This window comes from Glycine soja, chromosome 19, assembly GCF_004193775.1.
Source record: "Glycine soja cultivar W05 chromosome 19, ASM419377v2, whole genome shotgun sequence".
NCBI lineage: Eukaryota > Viridiplantae > Streptophyta > Magnoliopsida > Fabales > Fabaceae > Glycine > Glycine soja.
This window is the reverse complement of record NC_041020.1, coordinates 35,930,425-35,951,066: the sequence shown is the minus strand read 5'-3', so window position 1 is coordinate 35,951,066 and position 20,642 is coordinate 35,930,425. Positions and strand designations below refer to the sequence as shown.

General features: G+C 39.5%; 1 protein-coding gene across 4 annotated transcripts in view; it reads left to right on the top strand.

The window, feature by feature from the left end:
- The window catches only part of LOC114398109 (transportin MOS14-like), a 35,891-nt gene that overhangs the window by 9,070 nt on the left and 6,179 nt on the right, over positions 1–20,642 (top strand). For all 4 annotated transcript variants that reach the window (XM_028360257.1, XM_028360256.1, XM_028360255.1 and 1 more), the window contains 7 exons: positions 5,609–5,732; positions 6,202–6,336; positions 13,135–13,215; positions 18,363–18,476; positions 18,581–18,660; positions 18,886–19,021; positions 19,357–19,506. In XM_028360257.1, coding sequence (XP_028216058.1) covers positions 5,609–5,732; positions 6,202–6,336; positions 13,135–13,215; positions 18,363–18,476; positions 18,581–18,660; positions 18,886–19,021; positions 19,357–19,506 — 820 coding nt within the window. The remainder of the gene's footprint in view (positions 1–5,608; positions 5,733–6,201; positions 6,337–13,134; positions 13,216–18,362; positions 18,477–18,580; positions 18,661–18,885; positions 19,022–19,356; positions 19,507–20,642) is intronic.

Genomic DNA, 20,642 nt, shown 5'->3' with positions numbered 1-20,642 from the left:
TTTCCTCATCTATCACATCTTCACTGGTGCTTGAGAGAGTTTGAGCCACTTTTGTGATACTCTTCCATAGGGTCATGAAAACTCACCAACATGAGACTTCCCAAGCCACTTTGGCTCCTATCTTGGCCATTTGAGGGGTTTGAGATTTGGGTCTCATGGTTGTGTTCTTTGAACAACTCTGATGGGCCTCATGTGGGCATATAATTAAAAACAACGCCAACCATAGAAGGGGTAAAGGAACAAGGTATCTCAAATTTAGAAGAAATAATATTTTATTTTCTCATATAGAATTATGAGGTCAATGAACCTATATGTACATGAGTCTGCTGGCTATTTTAGGAAATATGGACAACTAATTCTAGGGAGACAAATCCCTATAATTATGGGATTTATTCTAAATACATAATCCTAGTATTAATAGTAATATACAGCTGTGATAAAGAATAAAAATACAATCAGGGATAAAATATAAACTTTCCTAAAATACACACTAAGTAACATGATTTTGACACTCCCCCTCAAGCTGGTGAATAAATGTTCTCCATTCCCAGCTTGGATATAATTCTTGCAAAGTTGATACAGTTTAGCCCCTTGGTGAGTATATCTGCAAGTTGATTTTGAGTGGACACATATGGAGTGTAAATCAAGCCATTGTCTAGCTTTTCTTTGATAAAATGTCTATCCACCTCAATATGTTTGGTTCTATCATGTTGCACTGGATTGTGAGCTATACTAATTGCAGATTTATTGTCACAATATAACCTCATTGGTTCATCCCACCTTATCTTTAAGTCTTCCAATATAATTTTCAGCCATAGAAGTTCACATATTCCTTGGGCCATTGCTCGAAATTCTGCTTCAACACTTGATCTAGCTACTACACTTTGTTTTTTGCTCTTCCAAGTCACCAAGTTTCCACCAAGGAAAGTGCAGTATCCAATAGTTGATCTCCTATCCACAACTGACCCAGCATAATCTGCATCGGTATATGCTTCAAGACTTACACTCTTGTTTCATTTGAACAAAATCCCTTTTCCTGGAGGCCCTTTTAAATATTGAACAATTCTAAGGGCAGCTTGTAAATGTGCTTCCTTTGGTTGGTGCATAAATTGGCTGACTAAGCTTACAGCAAAAGCAATGTCTGGCCTAGTATGGAATAAGTAAATAAGTCTGCCCACAAGTCTCTTATACATTTCCTTGTCCATGACAATATCCTCCTCTGCACTTCCTAACTTTATGTTTGAATCAACTGGAGTACTTGCTGGTTTGCAAGTTGTTTTACCTGTTTCTTTAAGCAAGTCAGTGATGTATTTTTGTTGAGATATGAAGATTCCTTTCTTAGAATGGGCCACTTCAATTCCCAAAAAGTATTTAAGTCTCCCTAATGTCTTAATCTCAAATTCTGTGGCAAGGCATTGACTTACTCTTGCTGCTCCCTTTTGTCATCCCCAGTTACTATAATATCATCTACATACACCAGTAATACTGTTACTTCCCCTGAAACTGAATGTTTGACAAAATAAAGTGTGATCACCTTGGCTCTGTTTATAGCCCAAACTTGTCATAACTTTGGTGAATCTTCCAAACCATGCTCTCGGGGATTGGTTCAGCCCATATAGAGTCTTTTTTAGCTTGCAAACAGTTCCAGTAGCAACCTGTCCATCATAACCAGGGGGTAACTCCATGTATATTTCTTCTTCAAGATCTCCATTTAGGAATGCATTCTTCACATCAAACTACTGCAGGTCCCAATCATGGTTTGCTGCTAATGACAATATTACTCTGACCGTGTTCATCTTAGCAACTAGGGCAAATGTTTCCAAGTAATCCACTCCATATGCCTGAGTGAATCCTTTGGCCACTAACCTTGCCTTGTAACGTTCAATGGTCCCATCAGCTCGATACTTTATGGTGTATACCCATTTGCACCCAGCTGGTTTTATTCCAGTTGGCAAAGTGACAAGTTCCCAGGTCTTGTTCTTGTTTAACACCTCCATTTTCACATCTATGGCTTGTTTCCATTTCTTGTCAGATAATGCTTCAGATACAGAGGAAGGTGTGAGTGTAGTGTTTAGGTTTGTGAGAAAGGTTTTATGGGTAGGAGATAATTTTTTAAAGGATATGAAACTTGATAGAGAGTAAAGTGGTTGTTGGGTGCATGTTCTAGTTCCTTTTCTAAGGGCAATGGGAAGGTCAAGGTTTTGGTTCACCTGTACTTCTGAAATTTCAGCAACAAATTCATTAGAATTATTTATAGGATTAGAAGATATTACCTCATGTAATGATGGTGGATCAGATTCTTGGACATGGATAGAATTTGGAATGGCCTTTTCTCTCCTTGAATGTACCAGATTTTTCCCAAATTTTCCACCATTAGTCTCAGGTTGAGGTGCAGGTCCTGCTGTTGAATAAGGGGATTGTTCTGCTGAATTTGGACTTCTTTTAGTTTCGTGTACAACAGCGCTAGTTGTCCCAATTTCAGGTCCAAATGTCATATTCGGAAGCATTAGAGGCTCATCTTCCTCTATTACATTCTCCCCCTGAAGATAAGGTTGCTTGAAGTAGCTTTCTTGTTCGTTGAAGGTGACATCCCTTGACACATAGAATCTTCTTGATGGAGGGTGAAAGCATTTGTAACCCTTTTGTGTGGTTGAGTACTCCAAGAATACACACTTGACAGCCCTAGGATCCAGTTTTCCCCTTTCATTACTATGAACATGTACAAAGGATACACCCCCAAATATTCTAGGTTGGAGTTTATTTGTAGGGTCCAAGTGTGGGTAGAATGAGGATAGGACTTGTTGGGTTACAAGTGTGAGGTGAAGTCCCACATCGGGTAGAAGTGGAAAGGTTGAGGAGAAGACTCATAAACCTGAGCCTTAAGGTTTTGGGTTAGAGTGTGGTGTCAGGTCTCCTTATGTGGTGGCTCGTGGTCCACAGGTGTACCCCTCGAATCCCCCCAACAATTGGTATCAGAGCCGATGGTTCAAGTTAGTGACCGGCTTAGATGAGTATGCAAGTACCGCAGGTGGCCAGAATGGCTAGCGGCACAGCACGCCCTGCAGGTGAAGCGGGGTAGCCAGAATGGCTAGCGGGCAGGGCAAGTACCGCAGGTGGCCATGACTATACTCGTGGATGATAAAGACTTCCGCTCGAGAGGGAGACTACCATGTGGAAGAGACTCACACTTGAGGGGGAGATGTGTTGGGTTACAAGTGTGAGGTGAAGTCCCACATCGGGTAGAAGTGGTAAGGTTGAACACCATATAAGTGAGGAGAAGACCCATAAACCTGAGCCTTAAGGTTTTGGGTTAGAGTGTGGTGTCAGGTCTCCTTATGTGGTGGCTCGTGGTCCACAGGTGTACCCCTCGAATCCCCCCAACAGGACTTGCATGAGACTTTTTGATTCTAAGATTTTTGAGGGTAACCTATTGATTAGGTAGGTGGCCGTAAGGAGGGCTTCCCCCCAAAATTTTTTAGGGACATGATTTTGAAAAAGCAAGGCTCTGGTTTGGTTTAATAAGTGTCCATTTTTCCTTTCTGCAATCCCATTCTGTTGGGGTGTGTTAACACATGAAGACTCATGGATTATCCCTTCCTTTTGACAAAAAGAGTTGAGCACAAGATTAAAGTAGTCCCTGGCATTGTCAGACCTAATTCTCTTAATGTTGACTCCAAATTGGTTTTTAATCATTGAGACAAACTGAATAAAAATAGTGCTAACTTCAGATTTCTGTTTTAATAAGAAAACCCATTCTCGACTTGGGGGTTTTCCATGTAATTTCCAACACTTCTCCCTTGTGTGACGTGGCTTGTTGCAGTAGGTACACCAGACTTCCTCATGTTTTTTCTCCATATTGGAAAATCCGTTTTTCTTCTGGTTAACAACCATGGCTGTTCCTCCTTCAGCTATCATTGTTGAGCTTTCAGCAGTTGGGGTTTCTAGCATCAGTTCTCGCCTGCTTTCTTCACTCCGGATGATGGCTATCACTTCATTAAGTACTGGGACTTTCTCTTTTCCTAGAATTTTGATTCGGACCTGGTCATATTCAGAATTCAGGCCTACCAAAAAATCATAAACTCTATCTTGTTCAATGTACTCCTTAAGGATTGCTGAGTCTTCTGAACACCTTGCTTTTATGACTCGATAGTGATCCAATTCCATCCATAGGGATTTGAGTTGATTGGCATATTCTGTGACTGATTTGTTTCCTTGTTTTGCACCCAAGGTTTTCACCTTTACATCATATATTTGTGCAGCATCCTTAGCCTTAGAATAGGTTTGTTCTTCTGCCTTCCAAATTTCCTTTGCTGATTTAAGGAACATACATGTATCACTGATTTCTGGGACCATTGAATTCCACAGCCATGCCATGATCATGGAGTCTTCTTCATCCCATGATTTGAACTTGGCATCCTTTTCATCAGGGGCATTATTAGTCAGGTGACTGCCCTTTCCTTTTCCCTTCATTATGGTCCTAATGAGTTGAAACCATTTAAGATAATTCTTTCCAGTTAACCGATAAGCAGAATGAATATTCTGCAATTCTCCAGCAATCTGGAATTTGTCCCCTATTTCAGGAACAGGATTCACAATTTCAGCCACGGGTGAGATCAAGGCTGCGATGAGTAATGAAGACAGCAATGAAGGCTGCGATAGGTTTAAAGGTTGCGCAGCAATGAGGGCTGCGACTTAGGGTTTCAGGCACGGTCAGAGGCTCCTAAGGTTCAGGAGCTCTGATACCATCTCAAATTTAGAAGGAATAATATTTTATTTTCTCATATAGAATTATGAGGTCATTGGACCTATATGTACATGAGTCTGCTGGCTATTTTAGGAAATATGGACAACTAATTTGAGGGAGACAAATCCCTATAATTATGGGATTTATTCTAAATACATAATCCTAGTATTAATAGCAATATACAGCTGTGATAAAGAATAAAAATACAATCAGGGATAAAATATAAACTTCCCTCAAATACACACTAAATAACACGATTTTGACAAGGTAGGATGTGAAATGACATGGAAAATGGAGGGGAGAAGTCTGTTACTACCAGATTAACATAACAGACAGGACAGGAGGCAGCAGGAGAGTGGGGAAGGTGTTGTAATCATTGAGAATATGAGAGGAATGAGGGATAGGGGGTAAGGCAGGCTATCATTTGGGTAGTTTGAGGGTGTGTGTTGCTAACTTACCTAGGGAAGAGAATGTCTCCTCTGATAATTACTTGATTTGTTTTCTGTTCTGAATTCCCGCATTATTCTATTGTAATCTGAGGTTTGTTCTCTGGATTCTCCTATTATTTCTATAGTAAATTTCAGTTCCTATTTGATTTAATGCATGCCCAGACCTTCCCAGTCCTTTTTTTTAAGCACTCCATGTCCTTTAATTAAGCATAATGGGATTTTTGCAGCATTTAGGATTTATCTGAGAATTTTCTTACTAATTTTTCCACTTAAAACTTTGCTGTGTTATGTGATGATATACAGAGACTAGGAAGCCTTTCAGTATCGTTAGCTTCTCAACTTCCTAATTATTTTTTACATCCTCTCGCGTTGATGATGAACACACTCATCATAAGCACAAAATATCTTGTCACAGGTCCACTCTTGCAAGCTATATACTTGGCATTGATGAAGATGATGCAAAAAGTAGAAAACGCGTGGAAGACATTTTTTCTCCCGTGTTCTCAACATTACTTGATTCACTGTTATTGCGTTCTCAGGTTTGTTCATGTCTATTTGCATTTTTCCAATATGGGCATGAATTAATTTAATGTTGCTTTCTTATTTATGTCTTTGTTCCGGGGGAGGGGAAGATTCTATTTGCTTTTATCTACCTTGGACATTTTCTACTTTATAAATAATCTTTAAACTGTTCACTTTTAAAAAGAGAGAGAAGGAACTTTGCCTAACATTGGTTGTTGTGTTCTAATCGATAGTCCATATTTTATGAATATTGGATCTATTATTTGTTGATAAAAAAAATTATTTGTTCCATTGAAAATATTAACCTATCACTTATGATTACTATGGTATATTGGTCTTCATTTTGTTTGTGAGCATAACCTTTATTCAAGTGTGTAGCTTGACTGGTTGATCTTTTCTTTGTTAATAATCCTTTGAGCTTCCTTGTATTAAAAGATTGAATCTTTTGAGTAAATTGCCTTTTCTTTCCCTCTGGGTGCTTAACAGGTGGATGATTCAACATACAATGATGAGGGAGGAGTAGTTGATTTGCCTGATGGCCTTATCCATTTCAGGGTGAACCTAGTAGAACTTTTGGTGGATATATGTCACCTGTTAGGATCTGCCACATTTATGCAAAAGGTGCTTTTGGAATGTTTGATTTCTTTTATTTCTTTTTTGACTTGGTTTCCCGGGCTTGGTTTTATCTCTTACACCTTTTATTTGGTATCCAATAGCTGATAACTGATAATCACGAATTTTGACTCTGTTTGATCATGTTGGGTTATTATGAATAGATACTAATTGTTAATGGTTCAGAGAAAGTTTAGAGAGAAGATGAGTAATTATGAGAAACAGAAAAAATTATTTCATTCCCAAGTTTATTAGTACAGTAGTTAGGTATTTATACAGTATTGTTTTTAATCATGATTTCTGTATTGTATCAATCTCATGATGTCTAGAGAGAGAGAGAGAGAGAGAGAGAGAGTGAGTGGGTGAGGGAGCAAAACAGTGAGTGGGTAAGAGAGCGACCATGTCATAGCTACGCCGAGAAAGGGTAGGAGCAACGCAATGTGGCAACAGCCGACAGTGGTGACACGACGAGGTGAGGGGAGGCAAAAAAACTGGAGGGACGCCTTAGATGTGTCTTCCTTCTACTTCACGTGTTTTCCAAAAGATATGGGGGAAAAGGACTTATGGTTCAAATTTAAAAAATGGGGTGACGTCAGAGAGATATTCATCACAAAGAATAGAAACAGAAGTGGGAGGAGATATGATTTCGTGCGATTCAAAAGGGTTGAAGATGTTCAAAAACTTGAGAGGTAGTTGGATAACCTGATTATCGGGGGACTGAAACTGCACGCGAAACTCCCGAAACATGGAAGGGAACGAAAGCTGGTAAAGAAAACCAACATCGTTGATCAATACAAGAAGGGACATGTCAGGGATAAGCTAGCAGAGCAAGACGAGGACATAGGCAGGCTGAAAACAACACAAACAGTGTGGAACAGAGGAGCTTAGAAGCATTATCCTCAATGAAACACATTACTAATTTCGTACACGGAAGCGGTTGTGACAGGCAGCAAGACGACGACGAAGAGATGGGTCCCAACACATAAACAGGCGATGACGCAACCATCCCACTCGTCAATACAACTAACTATACCCATGGAATAGAGGAAATGGTTCAGTGACATATGGGTTGGCAGGTTACGAAACTTGACGGTGGTCGACAGATTAGAGGAAGAACTGCTGTGGGACGGAGGTGAGGACGTTAGGCCTAAGTACCTTGGTGGTGGTATGGTACTACTCATGGGCCTTAGTGATACTAGAGTAGAAGATTTGTGTAGGGAAGAAGACGAAAATGGTTTGTCCATGTTTCACACATTGGAGAAATGGAGCCCAACCCTGAAGTCTGGTTTCAGGTTGGTTTGGGTCCAATGCTGGGGAGTCCTGTTACACGCATGGGACATGGAAAATATCAAAAATATTGCGGGGGTGGTGGGTGAAGTGGTCGAGATTCATGACGATGTTGCGGACCTCCAATGCCTGGATAGGGCAAGAGTGCTCATTAAGACACCATGGCACCTCACAATTAACCACAGGGGTGCTGGCGTCCATTAACAAGGTTGAATATGTCATTAATATCGTGGAGGAGACATCTTACAGCCCCTGTAGATGTAAATGCAATGGGGATAGCTTCACAGGATCTTCGGAGGAAATATCGTCAGACAAGTGTGACACGGGGCAGAGCCTGATGTCGGAATACAAAATGTTTGCCGGCGAGTCACCGGCGGCAGCCATGGACGTGGGAGCAGTAGAGAGTGACCAGAACAGAAGCGAAGGGGAGAATCTAATGTCTGCTGGTCAATGTACTAAACAAAGACCCATGGACATTACGCGGGACCCTCTGCCAAGTAGACCAGTCAATTTCAGGCCTAGCGACAATAGTACTAGCCATGGGGTTGAGTCTCCTATGTGATGCTGGCGGACGCCAGACACCCACCTTGGTGAGCCAGCTTGGTGACAAGGATAGATATGAAAAAGATGACAAATGTCAGGAGGTAGGGGCAGCGGAGGTTTACGTAGGAATGGTGAATGGTACTGTGGCTTTTGAAGAGAAGAACGAAAACAAATGTAACAAAGGAAAATAAAGAGATGAAAGGGGCCCACAACTAACCCATAATTTTGAATTAAAGGGGGAGGAGGCACGTGCTGGTTCAGAGGAAAGAGAAGAAGCTCTGTCTATTATAGGGCCCACAAAGAAAATAAATGAGGAAACAAAGGGAGACAAATATCAGATGGTGGGCTTTAACATAAATGGGCCTGACCCTAAGTGGAAGGTATATTCTAGAAACAGGTGGTGCAAAAAGGAAGCTGGACCTAAAGAGACAAATGAACCCAAAGAAATAATTGGGCCCCAAAATGATCAGCAACAGCAGAACAACAGCCAAGGAAAGGAGCCCACCTCCAGCAAAACTAACCACGAGACATCCCCAAAAATGCTAGAGGGTAGTGGAGTGAAAGAAATAATAAGATGGGAGGAAAGACACAATGATGATTACAAAACAGGAGTATTAAAGTCAGCTACGAGTTCTACAAAATGTGAGCTGGTAAAAGAAGCTGCAAGCAATTGGGATATGGCAAAATATTTGGGAGTCAAATGCTGTAACCAGGAGGACATAATGGTATGCAAAATGGTGAGCATGGAAGAAAGGGATAAGGAAGAGGCGCAAAGGAATAATGAATATTATAACATACAATATAAGGGGGCTGGGGAGGGGGTAGTGGGCCTTAATCAGAAAACTAGTGAAAAAAGAAAGAATAGATATGTTATGTCTACAAGAGACTAAAAGGGAAGTGATGGACAAGAAGGAATGCCAAGCTTTGTGGGGGGATCCTGAGGCTAGATGGAAGGTACAACCAGCATGTAATAGTGCTGGAGGGTTACTATGTATGTAATGAGGAGACATTTAGACTAGAAAACAAGTTGATTGGACATGGTTTCATTTACTTGGAAGGGACATGGCATGCGGATGGTGGCAAAGTCATGATAGTGAATATATACTCGCCATGTGATGCAGTTTTGAAAAGAAATTTGTGGGAACAGATCAGAAAGATAAGGCATTCAAATATGGGGGGCCTATGGTGTATAATAGGAGATTTTAATTGTATTAGAAGACCCTCGGAAAGAATAGGCACTTGTTAAAGGATGCAGGATGAGGGTATTATGAAGGAATTTAATGAATGGATTGCAGATTTAGAGGTTGAGGATGTGCCTTGTGTGGGACGAAGATTCACTTGGTACAGACCAAATGGGACAGCCAAAAGCAGATTGGGCAGAGTTCTTGTATCCACTGAATGGTTTGCTAAATGGCAAGGAAGCACCTAACTTATCATGGATCATAACTTCTCAGATCACTGCCCAATTCTGTTGAGATCTACCTGCGCAGATTGAGGCCCAAAGCCATTTCGGACTCTGGATTGCTGGATTGAGGATAAGTCATTTAGGAAGATTGTTTGTGATAGTTGGACATCGAATGATGTAAGTGGTGGGGGGGGGGGGGTTGTTTTAAAAGAAAAGATTAAGAGATTAAAGTAGAGATTAAAAGTATGGAATAAGTCCCAGTTCGGTGATATGCAACAAAAAATAAGAAGAATAGAGATGGAGATGAACAAGTTGGAAATAGAAGGTGAGGATAGGCAATTGAATGATGAAGAGATCAAAAGGCAAAATTAGATGGGAGAGGCCTAAATTAGATGGGGCCAGATTTAAGGCTATCGGACAACAACATAATGATCTCTTGGCGGTGTGTTTTGATGAGGGAAAAGTGAGGGATGCAATATGGGATTGTGGCAGCGAGAAGAGCCCTAGACTGGATGGATTGAATTTCAGGTTCATAAAGGAATTATGGGATGTTATTAAACCAGATTTGATGCGATTTCTGGATGAGTTCCATGTCAACGGAGTTTTTCCAAAGGGAAGCAATGCTTCATTCTTAGCATTAACTCCTAAGGTCCATGATCCACAGAGTCTGAACGAATACAGACCTATTTCATTAATAGGTTGTGTATATGAAATAGTGGCCAAAGTGTTATCTAGAAGGCTGAAGAAGGTGCTGCCAGTCATCATACACGAACGAAAAACCGCTTTCATAGAAGGTAGACACCTACTCCACAACGTGGTTATTGCCAATGAAGTGATTGATGAAGCAAAAAGGTGCAATAAAAGCTGCCTCATGTTCAAAGTAGATTACAAAAAGGCATATCAATCAGTTTGCTGGGAGTTCCTCCTGTGTATGATGAGGTGGATGGGATTCTACACTAAATGGATTAGCTGGATTGAAAGGTGTCTGAAATCAGCTTCCATTTCTATGTTGGTCAATGGGAGCCCAACCACGGAGTTCATTCCTCAAAGAGGTCTTAGGCAAGGAGATCTACTCGCCCCATTCTTGTTCTACATTGTAGCTAAAGGCTTAACTGGTTTGATGAGAGAAGCACAAGAGAAGAACTTGTTTGAAGGATTTAAGGTCTGGAAAAATAATGTGGACATCAGTATACTACAGTATGCAGATGACACAGTTTTCTTTGGGACAACGTTGGAAAATGTTAGAACAATCAAGGTGATGTTGAGGAGCTTTGAGTTGGTGTCGGGACTGAAGATAAACTTTGCCAAAAGTAGATTTGGCACAATCGGGGCAACTGAGCAATGGATACTCAATGCTACTACATACTTAAATTGTAGATTGTTGTCAATACCCTTCTCTTATTTGGGTATCCCTATTGGGGCAAACCCACGGCATAGTGAGACATGGGATTCAATAGTCAAAAAATGTGAGAGAAAACTATCAAAGTGGAAACAAAAATATCTCTCTTGTGGGAGAAGGGTGACTCTGATAAAGTCAGTCTTGAACTCGATCCCTATCTTTTTTTTCTCCTTTTTTAGGGTGCTGAAGAAAGTGGTGGACAGGTTGGTGGGGCTGCAGAGCCGGTTTTTGTGGGGTGGAAACTCAGACCAGAAGAAGATTGCTTGGGTGAATTAGGGTACAATTTGTCTGCCAAAGGAGAAAGGAGGCTTGGGTATAAGGGATTTGGGGAAGTTTAACTTTGCTTTACTCGAGAAATGGTGCTGGAATTTGTTCAACCATCACGGGGAGCTGTGGGCACAAGTTCTGAAATCAAAGTATGGCGGTTGGAGGAATTTGGATGCGACAAGAAGGTCCATTAGAGAATCTCTCTGGTGGTGTGATCTTAGCTATGTTTGCAATTTGTCTGAGGAGGGGAGCTGGCTTAAAAATGGGACAAAATGGAAAATAGGATGTGGATCAAAGGCCTTGTTTTGGGAAGATGGATGGTTGGAGGATGGGGTGTCGCCGAAGGAGAAGTATCCATGACTGTACCAGATTTCTCAACAACAACATCAACACATCCAGCAAATGGGGACAACATCAAATACAGGTTGGGAATGAAAGTTTTAGTGGAGGAGGTTTTTCTTGGAGGCTGAAATAGACATTGTTGCAAAATTTATGGTTGATTTACGGGGTTTGACAGTACATGTGCAGCACCAGGATATGTTGAGATGGGAGGGAGATTCAAGCAGCAAGTATATAGTGGGGAGTTCTTACGGGTTACTCAATAGTAATTTGTCTGTGGAGAGTCAAGATGAAACGTTTAAAGCACTATGGAAGATAAAAGTCCCAAGTAAAGCATTAGTTTTCGCTTGGAGATTGACCAGGGAAAGATTGCCTACAAAGAATAACTTAAGAAGGAGGAATGTGGAAACTAATGATGTCAGCTGCCCATTTTTCAGAAGTCATGATGAGGACGAGGCTCACTTATTCTTCACTTGTGCTAAAATCTTGCCGCTATGGTGGGAATCGCTATCTTGGGTAAATGTAATGGGTGCTTTCTTGGAAAATCCGAAACAATATTTCCTTCAACACTCCTACTACAATCTCAACGGACTTAGGTTTTAGCGGTGGCAGACCTGGTGGATTGCTTTGACATGGTGTATTTGGCATCATAGGAATAAGATTGCCTTCCAAAATGAAAGTTTCAACAGCCATAAAGTGATGGAGGACACTCTTTTTTATTGCTGGACCTGGCTTAAAAATTTGGAGAAAGGATTTGATATCCCATTTCACTCCTGGTCCAGTAACATTAGTGATAGTTTTTGTTTTGAGGGGGGATAGCTTATAAAATCGAATTTTGGCCTGTTAGGTACCTAGCAGTTAGTCAGATCTTTGGTTTCCTAATTCAGGTTGGTTAGCATGTATTAGGTCACCATATTTCTGCACCTTGCAAATGCTAGGATGTATATACAACCGTACCGCTTGTACTGATTATAATGTTCTATATAATATATATACTTTTGCTGATAAAAAAAAAGAAGGTATTTATACAGTGAGCCCAGTAGACAGTTATCAAACTAACTGACTTACTTAGACTAGCTAATAGAGATTACAGTAATAGACTGATCTCAATACAATATTCACACACTAACTATAGTGATGGATAAAAATGAAGATTTTATTCAAACTTTTGGTGTAGTTGAATATGAGGCTTGCTTACAATGGGAAGCTGATCCAATAAGTTGTTGATATATATCCTGATCTTTCCAAGAAGAAAAACAATATCTTTGCAATTTTTGCTTGATAAAATACACTATAGCAGGAAAGAGATAAATAGTATTATACAGCATTGATTATAAAAACTAACCAAGCAGGATAAATATTAAAAAACTAATTGAGCAGGATAAATAAATTTTACTGGAATTGTTCATTTAAGTTTTTGAATGGAAGATAGTTTGTTATCCAATTCCTGGCTATATTCTGGTTAATGTATGTCAAACAACTCTTGATCATTATCATTAGTGCATCATGTCAATTTATTTAGTCAGCAAAGTCTCTATTCTCAATTTGAATATCGTTGTATGTACAGCTCTTCATTGGTGGGTGGGCATCTCAGAATCTATCAATCCCTTGGAAAGAAGTGGAAAGCAAGCTTTTTTCTCTTAATGCTGTGAGTAACACTTGCTGCTTTCATTTTGGATTCTTTATTGGCCTGCTAATTATAGCAGCTAGACTGGTGATTTGGCATGCAACAATATGATATGTGTAGAAACTCTATAGAGGAGAAAAGAGATTTGTATATTGACTTTAGAAAATATTACAAAAGCCACAGAGATGTCTTAAAAGAGCAGTATTTATACTGTTGAGATTCAGTTGTAACTGAAGACTAACTAAAGCTAACTGTCAACTGACTACAGTTATAAAACTAACTAGAGTTAGTTACCATATACACTTACACCCACCTACCCCCCCACAAACTCAATGGGGCTGAGAAACCAAAGGTAGCTCAGCTACATTGAGTTTGGAACACAAATAGGTAAACCTAGTAGGAGACAAAGGCTTGGTAAGAAATCTGCCCACTAGCTGCTTGGCGAGAACCTTTTCTCTTACAAAAAACACATCCAACTCCATGTGTTTGGTTCTAGGATGGAAAACTGGGTTATGAGCTAGCTGCACTGCACTGGAATTGTCACAAAGCACTAGAGGCGTAGTATGAGGAACTGCAAGTTCCTGGAGGAGAGTCTGAATCCAGAGGATATCAGCTGTGGCAGCAGCTAAACTCCTATATTAAGCTTCTGTACTGGACTTGGAGACCGCTTTCTGGACCACCAAGATACCAAGTTAAGGCCAACATACACTGCTGCACTGGAAGTAGATCTTCTGTCATCTGGGTCTGAAGCCCAGTCAGAGGCCCAAAAGCCCCTAATGGAAAGGTGTTGATGAGGAGAAGCAGGATACAGAATAAGACCAGAATAGAGAGCACCTTTAAGGTACCTCAAAAATCCTCTTTACTGCTGTCCAGTGGGATTCAAGAGTTGAGGTCATGAATTGGCAAACCTTGTTGACAGCAAAACTGAGTTCAGGACGAGTGATAGTCAGATACTGCAGGGCTCCAACAACAGACCTGTAAAAAGAAGGATCCTGCAGTAAATCAGACCCATGTTTGGAGAGCTTGCAGCTTGAGGTCATGGGTGAATAAATGGGCTCTGCCTCCAACATATTTGTCCTTTGCAACAGATCTCGAATGTACTTGGATTGAGTCATTAAGAGTGCTCCACTGGACAATGAATGAACTTCAATCCCCCAAAAATAGTCTAGAGAACCCAGCTGTTTGAGAGAGAATGAGGCATTGAGTTGCTGAATTAACTTGTGAACCAAAGAAGGTGAATTACCAGTGATAATAATATCATCAACATATACTAAAATGTAGGTAATAGTGGAGGAAGTCTTGTAAATGAATAAAGATGGGTCACATTTGCTGTCAGTAAACCCAAACTGCAGCAAAGTAGTTTTGAGCCTCTCAAACCAAGCTCGAGGAGCTTGTTTGAGCCCATAAATTGCTCTATTCAGCTTGCACCCAAGGGACCTATCTGAGGACTCAAAACCTGGATGTTGAGTCATGTAAACTTCTTCCTCTAACAGCCCATTGAGAAAGGCATCATTTACATCCATCTGCTGCAAGGGCCACTTGTGAGTGATAGCAAGAGTTAAAATCACCCGAATTGTTACTGGTTTAATCGCAGGAGAGAATGCCTCATGAAAATCAAACCTAAACTTTTGGTTAAACCTTTAGCCACCAATCTGTCTTTGTACCTATTTATACTGCCATCAGAGTTTTCCTTAAATCTGTATACCCATTTACATCCAATTGCATTTCTGTGGGGAGGAAGAGGAACTAGGGTCCAAGTATTGTTCCTTTTAAGAGCCTGAAACTCATCAGTCATGGCAGAAAACCATTTGGAGTCTTGAAGTGCTTGTTTCACTGACTTGGGTTCAGTATGAACACAAAGCAAGGAAGGATGAATCCTTGGCTGTACTATTCCAGCTTTGGCTCTTGTAACCACAGGATGCACATTTTCTGGTCTGACAAGAGAGGTTGGTGGGGAATTGAGGTTCAGTTGGAGACAACTGAGGATGAGCATCAGACTGCAGTGTACCAGAATGAACAGTAGCTGGGGAAGCTGCTGTATCCTGACTATGAGATTGAGCAGGTTCAGGTGACTGTGAGACAGCAATGTCAGAACTGGGAGACTCAATAGAGGGTGAGGAGATCTGGCTTTGAGGCTGAGATGAAATTGAAGAGGGAGGAGGATGAGAGACTCAAGTACAGGTAAGGTAGTGGAAAAGGATGCAATTGGAACAGAATTGGAAGAGGTAGAAAACAGTTTTCTATAAGGAAATTGATGTTCATTAAAAATGACATCTTTTGACATAAAAATTCTACCAGAAGAGGACATATATTTGTTGCCCTTGTGACTGGGTGAATAACCCAAAAACACACATTCAGAGGACCTAAACTCAAGCTTATGAGATTGGTAAGGGTGCAAGAAAGGAAAACAAGAGCAACCAAACACTCCTAAAAATTGATAATCAGGTTCAGTTTGAAAGAGAACAGTATAAGGGATATCAAACTTAAGAGGAGCTGAGGGTAACCAATTTATGAGATACACAGCAGTTTGAAAAGCATGATCCCAAAGGAAAGAGGAAGGGATGCGTGACTAAGTTGAGAGAGACCCAACTCAACTATGTGACGATGCTTTCTTTCCACCCCACCATTTTGGTGATGTGTGTGTGGACAAGTTAGCCAATGAATGATCCCCAATTCCAACAAAAAGGAAGAGAAAACTCGAAATTCCCCTCCCCAATCTGTTTGAATAGCTTTAATCTTTTTGTTAAATTGCAATTCAACAAGTGACTTGAATTGTTTAAACACTGATAAAGCATCAGAGTTATTCTTCAGAAAATATATTCAAGTAAACCTTGAAAAAGCATCAACAAATGACATATAATAGCGTAATTGACAATGAGAATTCATAGGAGCAGGACCCCACAGATCATTTTATATTAATTCCAAAGGAGAATTGTGTACAGTTTGAGAAAGCTTATAAGGAAATCTATGAATCTTGCCATACAACAAGCAGAACAAAAGGGCAGTTCATCTTTAACAGGAATTTTGAAATTACAACGATTAAGCACAAGCTTTAAAGCTTGAGAATTGGATTGACCTGGGCTAAGTTGCCAAATATATACAGAGTTAGGCACAGTATTATTACAATCAACAGAAGAAACAGTATTTATACAAGCTGGAGAAGACACAGCAGAGCAGAACTGAAGATTGGGAAACTGGTACAAGCCATCAGATCCAACATCTCCTTGAAGAAGGATTCTTTTGGAATCCTGATATTTAACAAAGCAACGATTAGCATGAAACTCAAAGAAAACATGATTATCTTTGGCAAATTTGCTTACACTAATTAGATTCTTAGTGATTTGAGGAACAAGAAGCATGTTTTTAAGAATAAGTTGGCCATTAGGACTGAAAGGAGAAACAAAATTGGAATTACCAGGGGCTGAGATATTCAGACCTTGTCCATTACCAATAATGATCTGATCTGGACCCTCAAATGGACAAGTTTGCTGGATGTTCTGCGAGTTATTAGTTACATGGAAGGATGCTCCAGAATCTGGAAACCGAGATGATGAAGAATTGGAGTCAGAATTTGCCACCATAGCTTGTGGAGGCCTAGAATTAGAGTTCTGAGAGTTATGATTCTGATTCTGACTTTGCTGTGAACTCCAATTGGAATTAGAAGAATTGTTCCAGTTGTTGATTTGGTTCTGATTCTGATTATGTGACCAGTTATTATGATTGTTGTTATTCCCATAATTGCCATTGTTGTTCCCATAATTGTTGTTATTCCCATAATTGCTATTGTTACCACTATTGGCAGCTTGATACTGAGGATTGAATTGCCTGTAGCAAGTCAGACCTGTGTGATTGTACTTGAAACAAACTTGACACTGGACTGAGCTCTGTCTGCCGCGACCACCACCACGGTTGAAACCACCTCCGCCACAGCCATTACAGCCACCAGAACCTCGTGAATCTGAAGAATACTAATTTGTATACACAACATCGGTGTCGGAGTACAAATTCGAGTTGTCATTGTCAATGGAGTGCGACGAATTTGCTTGAGTGAGATTTACTGTTGGTGTGAAGGAATTACTCGAAGATTCGAGTCTAGTGTATTTGCAAAGCTGTAGCTTCTGCACAAGGATGTATCCTTCAGCCTCTTCAATGTTGATGTGTGGTAGATGACTTTCAATTAGAGTGATGGTCAAGTCAAAATCCCTAGGAAGTCCTTCCAGAATTGCATCCATGTGCTCACGAGGTAGCAACATCACCTACCAAAGCAAGCACATCAATGAGTGCTTTGATCTGAGAGAGAAAATCGGAAATTGGACAATTATCCAGCCTCCTATGACAGAGCTCTGATTGGAGCTATCGCGCCTTTGTTCATATCTGGTGATGAAAATATGCTTGAATCTTGTCCCACACTTGGTATGATTGAGTCGATCCAAGAACTCAAGCGAGCATGGAGCTCGAGAGTGTAGACTGAAGCCAATCAAGGAGAAACTGATCTTGTTTATGCCAGATCGATAAAAGAGGATTAACGCGATCAAGATCGCTATCTTCATCAGAAAGGTATCGCGGAGGGATTTGAGGACTCGTAACGAAGCGATTGAGTCCGAGCGCAATGATCGATGGCTTGATTTGCTGTCGCCATAGCAAGAAGTTCTTATCATCTAACTTTTCAATGATTTGATGCAAAAAATTTGTTGTAGGAAACAACGAAGGAACATCTTGATTCATCGGAAATGCGTTGAGTGGAGTCGCACCGGAGATGTTCGCCGGAGATGTTTGCCGGAGTCAGGCCACCATTGTTGGCCAGAGTTGCACCAGAATTTGTGGAAGCCATGAAAAAGGATCAAAGAGCTCTAAATACCATGTAGAAACTCTAGAGAGGAGAAAAGAGATTTGTATATTGACTTCAGAAAATATTACAAAAGCCACTAAGATCTCTTACAAGAGCAGTATTTATACTGCTGAGATTCAGTTGTAACTGAAGACTAACTAAAGCTAATTATCAGCTGACTACAGTTATAAACTAACTAGAGTTAGTTACTCCTATCTGAGTCTCATTGTTGACACTTTTGTTTACTGAAAACTAATTCACTTTTATACCTTGTAAATTTAGATAATAGTCCAGTCATGTTAAACCATGTTTATTTACAGCAGTACTTTCTTCACTCCAGGTTGCTGATGTAATCGTACAGGATGGCCAAAGTTATGATTTCTCTGTAGTTATGCAGTTGGTGACCATGTTGTCCATTAAACCTTCTGATGGCTTAAAGGGTTTCATTTGCATTGTGGGTCATATATGAACTCTTTCATTTCCTCTGTTGGCAGCATTTAGTTCTAAGCAGTATTTATTCTATTTTACCGTCCATTCAAAAGTGTACTTTTATTTTAGGTATACAGATCTCTAGCAGATGCTGTTGGTTCCTTTTCCAAGTGGATATCTGCTTTTAAGGAAAATTTTAGAGCCTTGCTGTGAGTACACAAAACTCCATTTTTCCATGGTATTCATGATTAACTGATTAATTAGTTTTTTTACCTCATTTTATTATTTTAATTACCTTAGCTCATTTATGTTAAATAGATATATTTGATCAGAGTTTAAGATTTGTTTAATTAAACCTTAAATAACTATGTTGATGATTGACAATTTTCAGTTTTCACATATTCATTTTATGCTACAAACCTTTCTACTTTCAGATTATTTCTTGCTATTGGGATTTCAGAACCTCTATCTTCGAATGCCTGTGCATCTGCCTTGCGTAAAGTCTGTGAAGATGCTTCTGTAGTAATTTATGAACCTTCAAATTTGGAAATTTTAATGTGGATAGGAGAGGTAGGTTACTCTATGCTTGTAGTGGAGTAAATATCTGATGATAATATCATGTATTAAGTTCTATGAAGCATTGTGTGCTTGAATTTCTGTTATTATCATATTTTTTCTCTATATGTTTGATACTTGTGTTACCATCTATGCAATATGTACATGGCTAAAGATGCTCAGCATCTTAATGTTCATAGATGTTAATGGATTTTATTTTTTATATAATTTATCTAACTTTCCAAATCAGTTGATGAAATCCTTTTGGTGCATGGTATATGATATCTTTCTCAAATATCCCTGAACTATGGATTCACTTTTAGCCATTTAAGTCATGCTTGTTGCTGTAGGGTTGGGACAAGTGGCATTTATCTTTGGAAGATGAGGAAGAAGTTATGCATGCTATAAGTCTGGTCCTTGGTTCTGTTCCCAATCTAGAACTAAAGAACAAGTTATTGGCTAAATTGCTTTCACCTAGCTATGAAGCTATTGGGAAACTTGTGAGCCTTCGTTTTCCTTTCTTGTTCACTACTGATTTTGACTGTGCAATGCCTATTTTGACCAGCTCTATTGAGCTGGTTGTTTCAACTGCATTCTTTCAGCATTATGCACTGATTCATCTGTAGTTTTCTTAAAGATTTTCCTGGACAATTAAATCAAAATTTGCTCAATGTTAATTTTTATGTGAAGATGTAAACGTACTTTTTGCCTTTGATTCTGATAATATAGTGTATATGAATTGTTGGCTAATTGCTGTTATTCACCCTGTTCTCTGAAGTTTATTTATTTTCTTAGTAGAGAGATAGAATAACCAAGGTGGTAAAGGAAAATTAAAGGCACATAAACAATGATTCTTGACTTGCTTTCTTGTTATATAATGATTATGGGTTCAGCTCATGTTCCCGAAACTGAAATTTTTTTCTTGTCTCTACTTCTAGTATATATGCTATTTCTAAAGGGAAGCATCTGCTGTGTAACATATTTTTATAAGCACCCATTTGTCTTTGCTGTGAAATTCCTGCTTTTCTGATACTTGCTTTCTTAAAAATTCTTTATAAAAAGCATAAATATAAAGAAATAACATTGTGATTTTTTAGTTCTGCTTTTAGGATAACCATCACTTTCTTGCTTCTCTTTAACAACAGATTTTGTGTTTCTGCTGTCACTTATCTGTCACATTTACTTTGGCCATAAAGTTGAAAAAATTTAGTATAAAAAAACAAAAAACTCAAAAAAGTAGCTTTTATTGATATCACAGCACAGACAAACAGAAGAATTATGATGCTTTCTGCAGTTGAACATTTAAATTGTCCATAATTTTTTTTTTTTGCTCAGCAAAAATATATATTATATGTATAAAAGAGTACCAGAGGTACTGTAGGTACAAGTATAAGTTTAAAACATAACTGGTACAGAAAATTATGTCCCAGCTATACCCCATACTTAAACACATACATGCTGCACCTCTTGGAAGAGGTGTCAACCTTTACCCTCCCTTTCTAATTATACAAATACATCTGACAAATTGGAAGACCACTGGTTAAAATGTGTATCGAAGTCTTTTTCCATAACTTTGAGCCAGGACCAAAGTAGAAAGAGCGCATCGTGTAGGGGGGGGGATATTGTTTATTATCTG